Source organism: Canis lupus, chromosome 7 (genome assembly GCF_048164855.1).
Source record: "Canis lupus baileyi chromosome 7, mCanLup2.hap1, whole genome shotgun sequence".
NCBI classification, from domain to species: Eukaryota; Metazoa; Chordata; class Mammalia; order Carnivora; family Canidae; genus Canis; species Canis lupus.
In genome coordinates, this window is record NC_132844.1 from 6,177,815 (window position 1) to 6,192,250 (window position 14,436).

General features: G+C 41.0%; 1 protein-coding gene across 11 annotated transcripts in view; it reads left to right on the plus strand.

The window, feature by feature from the left end:
• The window catches only part of PPIL6 (peptidylprolyl isomerase like 6), a 33,168-nt gene extending 23,967 nt beyond the window's left edge, over window positions 1–9,201 (plus strand). For 3 of the 11 annotated variants that reach the window (XM_072831820.1, XM_072831826.1, XM_072831817.1), the window contains 2 exons: window positions 1,978–2,113; window positions 8,995–9,201. In XM_072831820.1, the coding sequence (XP_072687921.1) occupies window positions 1,978–2,091 (114 nt within the window). In that variant the 3' untranslated portion in view covers window positions 2,092–2,113; window positions 8,995–9,201. Of the gene's footprint in view, window positions 1–1,977; window positions 2,125–6,061; window positions 6,182–8,994 lie in introns of those variants that run through there. The other 8 variants (XM_072831821.1, XM_072831823.1, XR_012033733.1 and 5 more) reach the window with 6 other exon arrangements.
• Window positions 9,202–14,436: the final 5,235 nt, after the last annotated feature.

Below are 14,436 nucleotides of genomic sequence, written 5' to 3' on the forward strand. Positions count from 1 at the left end.
GTTCCAGCATGGCTGGAGGTCCACTCCATTCCCCAAGTGAGCTATGAAGGAGTTTCCTACAGCCCAGTCGTAGCTGCAGCTCATGCTGAGTTTATATGGGAAAGGTCACCACAGCTTGTTATTCACAGCAAAGCCCCCCTCCCCCCCCAGAGGGATGCCTTCCAGGAGCAGGAACAGGTGGACTTTTACCCAAGGGCTTTACCTGGTGTGGCACATTCAATTCCCCTCTGCTCTGCCGTCACTGCCAGTCTTGAAGCAACAAGCCTCAGGTCCTTAAGTTCCACAGCAACATTCTGTTAAAATGATCATTCACAGAGTTATTTAATTTTTACACATTTTTTTAGGTAAACACACTTTATAAGTCAGGGGCTGCCAATACCTACATATTAACTTTAAAAGTTAATTAAGCTTTGAAAGTTTTCTTTCCTATTGCTTACAGAATTTAAATTTATCATATTATCTAAGAACAACGACAAATACGATTTTGTTAAAGCTCTGAACCTTTGCTTTGGGCAGACTTCTATGCCATGCAATTTTCAGTAACATTAATGGATTATTTCTTAATTCCCCTGAAATGAATATGGAGCATCAATGTAATTATATAAACTCATTTTTTTATAGACTCGTTTATATAAAAATGGGTCTATATGCCTTATTTGCATTCCATAAGATTTCAGAGGTTTATACTCAGTTTGTAATCTAACAAGCAAAAAGTAACTACTACAGATATGGCTTAATTACTTAGTTGGTTTAGCTCTGAAACTTAGAATACTTAGCAACTGCATTTACCAACTAAACTCAACACCCAGGAAACAATCTAGTTAGGAAATGAGTAGAAAACATAAATAGAGACTTTTCCATCCAGATGGCTCACAAACACATGAAAACACATGAAAAGATGCTCAATATCACTTATCATCGGGGAAATGCAAATCAAAACCACAATGAGGGGCCCCTGGGTGGCTCAGTCTGTTAAGCATCTGCCTTCAGCTCAAGTCATGATCTTGGGGTCCTGGGATGGGGCCCCCGGTTGGGCTCCCTGTTCTGTAGGGAGTCTGCTTCTCCCTCTCCCTCTGCTGTTCCCTCTGCTTGCACTCTCTCATGTTCTCTCTCTCAAATAAATCTTAAATCTTAACAGTTAATGTTCATATCTTTCAATTATTTCCAGAATTTTATATAGTTATTGAATGAAAACTTTAGTGGACTCCTCTTCCACCTCTTCCTTCTGTGTTTTTGAATTTGGAAGTAAATCTTACCTCATGCTAGAAACAGCACTTCCTGAAAACCGTAGCCTAATTCACCACCATACAATTCTCTGTTACCCTTACACTAGAAAAGAAAAAAAAATCAACTTTCCACAAAATCTTGGTCAATCTATATAAGGTTTAAGATGAACATTTATTTAAAGACTAGTAAAACTAAGCATGAATTCCTTTCCTTTCGTCACCAATATTTAAGGCCATATAGCCAGTTAATGTGCTATGAGGCCCTAGGAATAAAGCTAGACTGAGACAGGGTCCCTGCCTGCACACACGAGAGAAGAAAAGCCATGTAAACAGTGGCACAGTGCTATGGACTACCACAGAGGTCTGTATGAGATGCTGTGAGGGGAAGGGTCAAATCCAAAAGCCCTCTCAAAGAGGGTATTTCTAATGATCACATCGGTAGTTTGAATGAAATACTAGTGACAAAACAGCACAAGAAAACGTGCTGATCTTTCTTAGCAGTGTCCTTCCTTTGACATTATTTTTTTTTCTTTTTTTTTTCCTTTGACATTATTAATGTACTTCCTTTTACATTGTTAATTTCCTTAGCACACTTGTTTTTAGGTAATGATAAACTAAAGGTAGACAAATGTTCAAAATAGTTCTAATTAAGACCTTATAGCTTATCTTTTCTAACAGTCCAGTTGAGTGAAACATGAAACAATACAATTTAGAAATATCTTAATGACCTACTATTTACTGTCTCTTCTAGATGAAAACTTTTCAATTCCTCATAATAAAAGGGGAGTTCTTGGAATGGCCAACAAAGGCCGTCACAGCAACGGGTCACAATTCTACATCACACTGCAACCAACGCCCTATCTAGATAAAAAATATGTGGCTTTTGGGTATGTGCATTGTAAGTTTGTCTATATATAATGCTTATATACGTAAATGTGGTTTGGGGCACCTGGGTGGCTCAGTTGGTTAAGTGCCTGACTCTTGATTTTGGCTCAGTTCATGATCTCAGGGTTGTGGGATTGAGCCCCAAGTGGGGCTCCACACTCACCGTGGAGTCTGCTTGTCCCTCTTTCTCTGCTCTCACGCTCTAAAATAATAAAATCTTTTTTAAAAATGTAGTTCAAAAAGATTTGGTACATAGTTTATGAGTAACTGAAGATAGAATTTTAAAGCAAAAATAATACAAATACAGACAAACGTTTAGAACAAATATTTCATAAGAAGCTTGCTATTTATAAAAAACACATAAAGCATTAAGGCACAGCCATTGTAATGTTTTGATTATCCATCCATCCATCCATCCTTCTATCTTCAGCCTCAAGGATATTGTCATTCTTTTTTTTTTGAGGATATTGTCTTTCTTACTATGAACAATACTGTAGTGCTTCATCACAGAGATATATTTAAATGCATAAGTGAGGTGAAGCCATTAAGTACCTATTAACAATGTGAAAAGATATATGAAAACTATTCAAATTCCAAGTAACTTTTTTAACTGAACAATTTAAAATGTGGAAATAACTCAGGTAATAATTATTAAATTATTATTAGAAAATTGCTTATAGGCATGTGGACCTAAAATAGAAGATGAATGTACCCTTTATCACTCCAGTGTTTATGCCTGTGTTTGAATAGTGAAGTGAATATGAGTTGAAGCTTACTTGGCCTTCCTTGAAATGATGCAGTGTTAGAATTTTTCTTTTTTCTAAATAAGTATTCCTGATCAAAACTCTTCAGAGTGTAGGGATAGAGGGAACATTCCTCGACATCTTAAAAGCCATCTATGAAAAGCCCACAGCAAATATCATTCTCAATGGGGAAGCACTGGGAGCCTTTCCCCTAAGATCAGGAACAAGACAGGGATGTCCACTCTCACCACTGCTATTCAACATAGTACTGGAAGTCCTAGCCTCAGCAATCAGACAACAAAAAGACATTAAAGGCATTCAAATTGGCAAAGAAGAAGTCAAACTCTCCCTCTTCGCCGATGACATGATACTCTACATAGAAAACCCAAAAGTCTCCACCCCAAGATTGCTAGAACTCATACAGCAATTCGGTAGCGTGGCAGGATACAAAATCAATGCCCAGAAGTCAGTGGCATTTCTATACACTAACAATGAGACTGAAGAAAGAGAAATTAAGGAGTCAATCCCATTTACAATTGCACCCAAAAGCATAAGATACCTAGGAATAAACCTCACCAAAGATGTAAAGGATCTATACCCTCAAAACTATAGAACACTTCTGAAAGAAATTGAGGAAGACACAAAGAGATGGAAAAATATTCCATGCTCATGGATTGGCAGAATTAATATTGTGAAAATGTCAATGTTACCCAGGGCAATATACACGTTTAATGCAATCCCTATCAAAATACCATGGACTTTCTTCAGAGAGTTAGAACAAATTATTTTAAGATTTGTGTGGAATCAGAAAAGACCCCGAATAGCCAGGGGAATTTTAAAAAAGAAAACCATAGCTGGGGGCATCACAATGCCAGATTTCAGGTTGTACTACAAAGCTGTGGTCATCAAGACAGTGTGGTACTGGCACAAAAACAGACACATAGATCAGTGGAACAGAACAGAGAATCCAGAAGTGGACCCTGAACTTTATGGGCAACTAATATTCGATAAAGGAGGAAAGACTATCCATTGGAAGAAAGACAGTCTCTTCAATAAATGGTGCTGGGAAAATTGGACATCCACATGCAGAAGAATGAAACTAGACCACTCTCTTTCACCATACACAAAGATAAACTCAAAATGGATGAAAGATCTAAATGTGAGACAAGATTCCATCAAAATCCTAGAGAAGAACACAGGCAACACCCTTTCTGAACTCGGCCATAGTAACTTCTTGCAAGATACATCCACGAAGGCAAAAGAAACAAAAGCAAAAATGAACTATTGGGACTTCATCAAGATAAGAAGCTTTTGCACAGCAAAGGATACAGTCAACAAAACTCAAAGACAACCTACAGAATGGGAGAAGATATTTGCAAATGACATATCAGATAAAGGGCTAGTTTCCAAGATCTATAAAGAACTTCTTAAACTCAACACCAAAGAAACAAACAATCCAATCATGAAATGGGCAAAAGAGATGAACAGAAATCTCACAGAAGAAGACATAGACATGGCCAACATGCACATGAGAAAATGCTCTGCATCACTTGCCATCAGGGAAATACAAATCAAAACCACAATGAGATACCACCTCACACCAGTGAGAATGGGAAAAATTAACAAGGCAGGAAACAACAAATGTTGGAGAGGATGTGGAGAAAAGGGAACCCTCTTACACTGTTGGTGGGAATGTGAACTGGTGCAGCCACTCTGGAAAACTGTGTGGAGGTTCCTCAAACAGTTAAAAATATACCTGCCCTACGACCCAGCAATTGCACTGTTGGGGATTTACCCCAAAGATACAAATGCAATGAAACGCCGGGACACCTGCACCCCGATGTTTCTAACAGCAATGGCCACGATAGCCAAACTGTGGAAGGAGCCTCGGTGTCCAACGAAAGATGAATGGATAAAGAAGATGTGGTTTATGTATACAATGGAATATTACTCAGCTATTAGAAATGACAAATACCCACCATTTGCTTCAACGTGGATGGAACTGGAGGGTATTATGCTGAGTGAAGTAAGTCAGTCGGAGAAGGACAAACATTATATGTTCTCATTCATTTGGGGAATATAAATAATAGTGAAAGGGAAAATAAGGGAAGGGAGAAGAAATGTGTGGGAAATATCAGAAAGGGAGACAGAACATAAAGACTGCTAACTCTGGGAAACGAACTAGGGGTGGTAGAAGGGGAGGAGGGCGGGGGGTGGGAGTGAATGGGTGACGGGCACTGGGTGTTATTCTGTATGTTAGTAAATTGAACACCAATAAAAAAAAAAAAAAAAAAAAAAAAAAAAAAAAAAAGATTATTCCAGCCACTCCACTGGGATAATTACTTCATCCCATGAAGAAATTTCACAGTAGTTTTAATTTAAACTGCAATTATCCCTACAGTATAATGCAAGTGATATTTCTAGACTGAGAAAGCAGAAAGTGTATTTTCATCCAAAGGAAATTTCTTTAAAAAGACAATTTTATATTAATAGATGCATAACCTAAAATGATGTGTTGTCTTCTATTTTCCCTGATCCTAATAAACCGTATTTTGATTTTGAAAATGCATTCTTCAATTATTTTAAGATCCAAATAACACACAATTTCTTGGATCATTTAAGTATCTTCCTGTCATCTTAACCACATGATTGGTGATCCTTCATATCTTCCAAAAGGTACCTTTCTCAGACACAAACATGACTACTTAAAATGTTTAATGCCTCCTTCTTCACCACCTCCACCCCCAGATGCATATAGCCTCAAATCTACAGTGGCACTCAGGGCCTTTACTGTCTGGCCCCACATCTTTTCCAGCTTTCACGTCTGTTAACCTCCTGACTCATTCATTGAACCAGTATTTTGTTAAGCACCTAGTGTATGCTAGTCATGGCACTCAGTCCTGGGGAAAGAGTGAATAGGCACAACTTCTGCCCTATTTAGGGAGCTTATAGTATATTAGAAACCAACAACTGTAAGCCCGTGAGACATAGGCTATGCCAGTTCTGTAGAGAGTACACTGGGGATACAGGAGAGAGAGGGAAGACACCATCCAACTCCTCTAGTAAAAGCAAACACAGATCCCTAGAGGATAGCAGTGGAGTGGAGGATGTGGTCTCCTTCTAATGATTATTATTTTCTATGTGATTTATCTTCCTCCAGGGGAATCTTGCTCACTCAATTTCATTGTACCTCTTTTATTGTTCTAGCCCAAGTATGATATCAACTGATCCTTTAAATCTCCAAATCAGAGCTGAGTCTGGGCTGAAGTATTTAAACAAGACCTTAAAGAAACACTAGGGATAAGCTGAAAGGCAGTACCACAAAAGGCAAGCAGATACTTTGACAAAGTCTAACTTTTTCAGGGGTACCATCCTTCCCCACTGTAGGGCTGCCTCTGTGTTAATGCTGTCTCTTCCTATCATCTCAGAGCATCCCGTTTATCCAAGCTTCTGGAATCCCAGACCTGTTTAGCAAGGTCCACAGAGAGACAGATCCTCCTTTTGAGCCCTAGTTTCTCATATATGAACTCACCCCTACAGATGGATGACACTAGAAATGCCTTTCAGGGGAGACTGTATCAACCCATAGTTTTGCCCAGCAGTTTTGCAGGGAAATATCAAAACACAAGCCTGTAAGCTCTCCATTCACACATGCATAGGTAGAAGAGGTATGTGTTGGGGACACTGGTGTGGGGGGAATTAATTTCATTATGAGGGACTTCCATATGGGGAAAGGGTCATAGAAAGCTTCATGAGAAGGTGAGGTGAGTATTGAACTTCAAGTAAAATTAGGCAGAGAAAACTGAAATCAAAATGAGTAAAATCAAATTTTAGGAAGAGTGAAGAGCCTTTGCAGAGGGGCTTTAAGGAATAAGGAGAGCCTCTTAATTACAAGTCATTTGCTCTGGCTAGAGCTTAGTACCCCGGAGGTGAATGGAGAGACAGGAGGATGGAGAAAAGGAGATGGTCAAGGCCCAGATTCCAAAGGTCTATAGGTGTCATGCTGCTAAGTAGGTACTCCCACCCAAAGGGGATGGGAGGCCACGAAGGAACTAACTGGAAACAACATGACCAGGTTCTCATTTTGAAAAAATTCTTTGAAGCAAAAGTAACTAATTAATTGGCAAAGGATGAAAATGAAATTGGAAAGGCCAGTTAAGAAGGGATGATAGTAGTGCCATAAATGAAGTCCTGGTCCATGGCATCAGCAGTACAGAGAAGCAAGGAAAAGAAAAATTCAAGAGACACTTGGAAGGTAGATTCAACAAGACCTCATGATTATTTAGATGGCGGTGGGGAGATCATGGGAAGAGGATCGAGCAGTGGTATGTCAGACTCTTCTGCAGTGAGGCAAATATACTACAATCTGTGCTATCCAGTGTGTTAGCTGCTAGCCACATGTGGCCACTGGGCCCTCAAAATATGGCTGGTACAACGGAGGAACTAAATTTTAAATTTAAATACCCACATGTGGCCAGTGGCTACCGTACTGGGCAGTGAAGAAGGTCTAGAGAAACTCCTAGGATTTTAGAACTGGTTGGGTGGTTGAAGCCATTCACCAAGACAGAGAATATGGGACAGAAGTTCATGAATTCAGGATGGACAAGTTATGCTTCAGATTAGGACACCTACACACGTGAGGCAGGTGGCAACTCTGGAGTACCATCAGGAGGTATTCAAGGGGGGCAAAGGCTGGAAATGGAGATTTGGAAATTCTCACCATGGCAGCTGGACTGCAGCCGGACCAGACTACCATTGCTCCCAGGACAGCCTCTGGACCTTTGCTTATCTGCCTCCCTTTAGTCTGCCAAAATCCTGTTCAAGGCTTCAGTCAGAAACCTCCTGATTACCCAAATCATACTGTTTCTTTGTCCTCCTTGACACACTGTAAAAACTTGCATCTTCTGTTTTAACACCTGTCAGTGGAGAGATGCACAGAGTGGGTGCTCCTTCAGTATCTGTGAAACCAATCTAAAGAACAGGCTCTACATCCTCTTCGGTCAGAGGTGAATCTGTCTATTGACCTCTTGCTCTTCATCCTCAGAATGTACCTTGTGTTGGGCTCTGTGTCATGGTTTCTGATTGGGATAGTCTGAGGCAGACAAAGACATGACTAGAGCATGACCAGTGTTAGCACTGTCATGTCCCTGTGAAAGTTCATGAAATGGAAATTGCATCTTCCCCCAGCCACTGCCTCAACTCAAACACTGGCAAAGGGTACCAGTCCTATGTTTAGGGCTGTCTCTCTAGCCCAGGTTACTCTCTTTCAGTTGAAAGAACCATCATATGAGTCTAGCTCCACTCAGGGAGTTCCAGCTCATGGCCAGCAATGTCTACAGAGATCCAAACAAGCATGGCTTTGAGCTTTTATTTACATATTCAGTGACCTTGATCAAGTGCCTACTATGGGGGCGGGCACTGTGTTAGGCAGTGAGTACTAAGTAAAGCATAAAGGATGTCTTCATGGGAGAAATTAATCCAAGAAGCATATAAATAGATGTTCAAATAACCCTGATAATTCCTATAAAGACAATGGGAAGCTTGACATAAGCAGGGATGGGTCTGGGAAACTTCCCTGAGGAATGATGACTGAGCTAAAATCTGAAGGAAGATCAGGAGGTGGGGAAGCAAAGGGGAAGCGGGGGTGGGGGGGGCTGGGGGGGCAGGAGCAAAACAGACAGCTATGGCAAGAAAGCCACCAACATGGGATACTGAGGTACAGGTCAGTTCAGATGGGGCAGAGAGCCAGGGGAGGGCGCCATAGGACAGCACTGGAGGGGGGTGGGGAGGCCAGCCAAGGCAGGTCGTGATGGAGACTTTCGGTCTTTTATCATAAGAATAATGGGAAATTATTGGAGTGTTTTAAGCAGGGAGGTGAGATCAGACTTACAATTTCTTTTTTAGATTTTCATTTTTAAGAGATCTAACAGTAATGAGGAGACAGATTGAAAGGGTCCCAGAACAGATGTGGAGGAATTATGGCAAAGTGGACACATCTAGAGCTATTTATGATACTTATGACTGATGTTAATGTGATTTATAGGAAATAGCCTTAGCTAAACAGGATAGGATTCGATTTAGGAAAGGAAGCTAATGTGAAAGTTTATGACTAAATTTTCCATTTTTTTCCTCCTATACAGGCAGTTGATTGAAGGCACAGAGGTTCTTCAAAGACTAGAACTGGTTCCAACAGAGAATGAAAGGCCAAAACTACGATGTATAATTATTGACAGTGGAGATCTGTATGCCTGATTTTCATATCAACATTTTCTAACAACTTATTATTATGTATCTATCAGCTGTTTATATATTTAAACAGTGCTTGATAAAATATAATTTGAAAGCTCTGCAGACTCTGTAGGTTAGCTCACCCAACACCTGATCCCTCCCCATTTTCCTTTCTTGTCCGTGCCACAGAGACTATAAAAGCAAAACATTCAATTTCCCAGCCTCCTTTGCAGCCAATAGTGGCCATGGGATACCATCTGGGCAGTGAGACAAGAGTAGAATGCCAGTGGTCTTGCCCCTACCCCGTCATCTGGTCTGGAACACAGACAGGCTGGAGCCATGAAGGAAAGGCCAAGAGAACCGGAGATGTCAGCCCCAACTCTTTAACTGCAGAACCAATCCCAGCAAGTACCTATCTCTGGGCTTTTTACTGTGAGACAAATAGACTCCTGCTTGCTGACATTGCTACTGGTTGATTATTTTGCTACTTGTAGACAAAACCATTCTTTCCTTTTTTAAAAAAAGATTATTTAGGGCAGCCCCGGTGGCGCAGCGGTTTAGTGCCGCCTGCAGCCCAGGGTGTGGTCCTGGCGACCCGGGGTCGAGTCCCATGTTGGGCTCCCTGAATGGAGCCTGCTTCTCCCTCTGCGTGTGTCTGCCTCTCTCTCTGTGTGTGTCTCTCACACAGAGACACACACAGAGAGAGAGGCAGACACACGCAGAGGGAGAAGCAGGCTCCCTTAAGGGGATCCCAATGTGGGACTCTATCCCAGGACCCAGGGATCACGCCCTGAGCTGAGGGCAGATGCTCAACTATTGAGCCACGGAAGTGCCCGCCAAAACCATTAATTTAGCAGCAGTACCTAATGGCTTCCCAATCCTAAAGCATTTAGAACAGAATTATGTTGTTTGTAAACTACATTTCTGCCCTGAGAAACTTGGTAAATAACCAAATAGAAAAAGAGACCATAAAAAAGTTCATTGTAGTATTTCATGGTTTATACACAGCACTCAGAAAAGGTCATGTACTTTGGCTACTTTTATAGGACAGAAAGAGAATGCTTCTCTCTGAGCCACACCAACCATATGAAAACCAAGTGCTTGGGTTAATCATCTCAACCCAAATCAGCCCTGCGGTGGTTGACTCCTGAGATGTTACTGGGGATCCTGCTTTGTCAGCTGCTCCTGGGGAGCCTTTAAAACAGACTGCCGGACCTTGTCCTTGATCTACTGAGTCAGTCTCTAAGTGTGGGAGAGGGACTCTGTACATTCATTTAGCTCAACCCAGAGGTTCTTGTTTAGCCAGCTGGGCACTAGTCATTTGGGAATCCGTGCAAGACAAAGGTAACTGGTTTCAACCCCCTCTTTGTAGTTACTGAAATGGGTGACTCTTTTGGTGGTGACCTTGCTTAGCTGCCTCCACCACCACTGCCATTGCATTCATGCTCTGCCCAAAGCCATTAAGTTTTGGGGGTTTTCTTGCCCATTTTGGAAAGTCTTCTAAGAATCTCTCCTTGATACAATCTTGAGGCAGGCCTCTAATGGACTCGGGGGTTGCCAAAAGTAGGCCTATGCTTTTTTTTTTTTTTTTTTTTACTTTGCATTTTGAAAGGATTATAAATTTATAGGAAGTTACAAATATTACAGAGCAGTCCTGATCACCCAGATTCCCCAAAGGATACACCTTACACAAAAACTGTACCAGGCAATTGATAGTGGTACCATTTTATCATGTGTAGATTCATGTGATGGATACTACAGTTAAGCCACAGAACTTTCCAAAAAGACCTCCCTTGGCTACTCCTTTATAGTTACACCTACTCCTCTGCTCCCCACCATCCATCCCTGACAACTGAAATATGATTTTTTTTCTAAATAACAGCTTTACTGCTATTTGGTATAAGATTTTATACTAAGACTGGAGGTGAATAGGGAGAAAGCATATTGCCTATGTCACATTCTCAAGTGACCCAGAGGCAGCACAGTGTTCAGAATGTGTGTTCTGGAGCCAGACAGCCTGGGTTTGATCCTAGCTCTGTCATTCCCTAGATTGATAGACTCAGGCAAGACTTCACTGTGCCTCTATTTCTTCACATCAAAGCGGAGTACCTACTACCACAGAGTTGTTGTGAGGGTCCAAGGAATCAATAATTTGTATGCAGGAACTAGAATAGGACTTTTAATTAATGTATGCTCAATAAATTGCTGGTGTATAGCCTTCAGGTGTTGGCCTAGGAAGTTGTATTTTTTAAAAGCTCCCCAATGACTAATAGTGAGATTTAGGAAACACTAAAGAGGAGATAGCTCCTCTTTCTCTATTCTGAAGAGTTTTGGCCAACCTGAGACAGGCTAAACTATTTGCATGAAATCTCTAGATTCTCTCTCTCTGGGCCTTTGGATGGGTTCCTCTGGTCATACCTGGGACATTTCAATGGGGAGCTGGGCTTGCCACAGGGACTCTTACCAACTGGTAAAGCATGTGATGAACGAAACTGATACTTTGCTGAGATCCTAGTTAAAACAAATTACAAGCATTAGTCATGTAATAACAAGCAGCAGAATAATTCTCACTTGCTCTTACTTGCATGAACCTGTGTACTAGGGAATTAAGCACTTTATCTGATATTGTGAAAGAATCGAGATATTTCCATTGGTGTAAGAAGCTGATTCCAGCTCCCTTTACTTTTCAACTTACCTGCAAAGGTATAGGTAGAACTCTGCCAATGTTCTAAATGATGACAAGTTCCTGGTCCCTTTGTTTGCTCCCATTTCTTACTCTCAGGGTGTGCAGAAATTTTAATCACAAATCCGTAAGGCGCCTGGGTGGCTCAGTGGTTGAGCGTCTGCCTTTGGCTCAGGTCCTGATCCCTGGTCCTGAGATCGAGTCCCACATCAGGCTCCCTGTAGGGAGCCTGCTTCTCCCTCTGCCTGTGTCTCTGCCTCTCTCTCTCTCTCTGTGTCTCTCATGGATAAATAAAAAAATTTAAAAAAAGAACAAATCTGTAGGCAGTGGTTCTTATTACCACCATTTAAAGGTACATACAGTGATACTTCTGTAGAAGAATGATGTAGATGTGTAGCCACGTCATTTGGAGAAATTGAAGGATTCAAAACTTATCCCAATTAATTCCAAATATAAGATTTTGATTTAACCAAATTGAAAGACTCTGATTTGATTAAACAGAAGGAATTCTAGACTTTTCCACATCTGCAAGTATGAAAATAATGGTATTCTGATTTACACAAAATGTCATGTGATCTTGCCCTAATCACTAATATGGCAAAATCAAACGCATATTCTGTAACTTACACTAAGTCACGTTCATAAGGGGAATGTGGTATCTGGACATTTTTCTTATTTTGGGAGATTTAAGATAAACATTTAAAATTCTATCTAAAGAATTTGTCCCAACGGCAAGCCATGACCTATTTGTTAATGAATAAATAGTCTGGCAACCTCAGGATTCCATACTCTGAATTTTTGTGCTTTATACGTATCTTAGGAGTGTTTGTCCCATTACCTAGCATTGTGGCAAGCAAATAGCTTTTCACTTTCCTCATTTGTAGAAAGAAGAGATCAAAGAACTGTTAGCTCTGTCTGGCTATAAAACTTTAGAGACCTCTGAGTAAATTTATGAAATCAGTAACAATACTGAGTTTCAATTTCATTAGTAAAATGAGGGCACATCTGTCTCACAGTGCTTTGAGGACTGAGATAACACCAAGTCCCTGTTATGCTCAGTCTTAGCTATGATCATTAATATCACATTTTCAATTGACTGCATTTATTCAAAAGCATATCCTCCAAATTAAAATGGAGATAATAGTAGTAATGCACAGTACCAGGGAGTCGCCCGGGGTGGAGTTTAGCTTGAACTTGGGTTGTTCCTAAGGAATATGTTAGAAAAACGGGTTCCTTGTTTTCTAATGGACTAAGAGATACAATGGGAAAAACTCGAGCAGACCCAGGGTTTGAAGCAGAGTAGAAATAATGCCTCAGGTGCCAGCCTCAACAGAATCTATGGGCAAGAGTTTTGCGTCTGTACCCTGCCCTTACATATATTTGTAAAACCAAACCAAACCTTTACAACAAAACGCTTTGCTTGATGTCATCTTGTGCATGACTGACTGTTAAAAACTGCAGCAATTTAGGAGGATAGGATAGTCCTCTACAAGTTATAATGTAAAGCGGTCTTCTCAAACTTTAAAACACATGTACATACGGATCTCAAGAAAAAATGCAAATCATTTGGGAGGTCTGAGATGAGGCCTGAAGATTTTGTGTCTCTAATATTCCAGGTGGTATGAATGTACCAGTTCATGAACCACACACTTCAAGCAGCAAGAGTAAAGCTGTGGTTTTCAACCTAAGTTGCGGATTAAAAACACCTGGAGAGCTTTTAAAACTCCTGATGCCCAGGCATTTTTCCAGAGTAATTAAATCGGTACCCTGGCATCAGGATTTTTCGAAACTTCCCAGGTGATTCCTATGTTCACCCAAGACTGAGAACAAACGCTCTCAAGTGTAATGCTTCCTTCTGACATCCTGGAAGACACGGAAGAAATACCCATAGTCAAAGCAGACAGCTTCCTAAAAGGACAATAACCCTAGTATGTTACCGGCAATCCCAGTCACAGTGTTAATAGTAAGAATGGGAATCTACAATTTTAGCTCACTTTAGTGACCTAAAGTTTATTTAAATATTATGATTGTTTAATATATGTTGTTAAGACTGTTATAAATGCCAGTCTTTGTTCTGGAACGATGAAGGGGCTTTGGAAGCCTTCCCTGAGCTAGCTCAACAGATGCCATGTCAAATAAGCCAATGCTTTCCTGGTCTTAAGAGTGTGAAATGTCCTCTTAAAGGCTATCAAAAGGGCAGCCCCAGTGGCCCAGCAGTTTAGCGGTGCTGTCAGTCCAGGGTGTGATTCTGGAGACCCGGGATCGAGTCCCACCACGGGCTCCCTGCATGGAGCCTGCTTCTCCCTCTGCCTCTCTCTTGTCTCTCTCTGTGTCTCTCATGAATAAAAAAAAAAAAAAGGCTATCAAAAATCTGAAGGCTGGAGTTGAATACCCAGGTGACAGACTGTATAAACGAACGTCCTCCATGGTGGGGGGTATTCACGGTAGTGTGTAAACAAGCTGATCCACTGGGGTAGGGAAAGAACTTTTATTATATTTTTAACCTAAAAAAAAGTTTACTAATGCCTCCCTTTGGGTGTCAGATGGCCACGTGCATACTCTGGACGCCATACCCTGAGAGAAGAGACGTTCACTTAAGGCCGATAACGGGGCCTCATTTAAGTACCTGGCTGCACTCTCATCCTTCTGGCGATGTGGGACCTGGAACCCT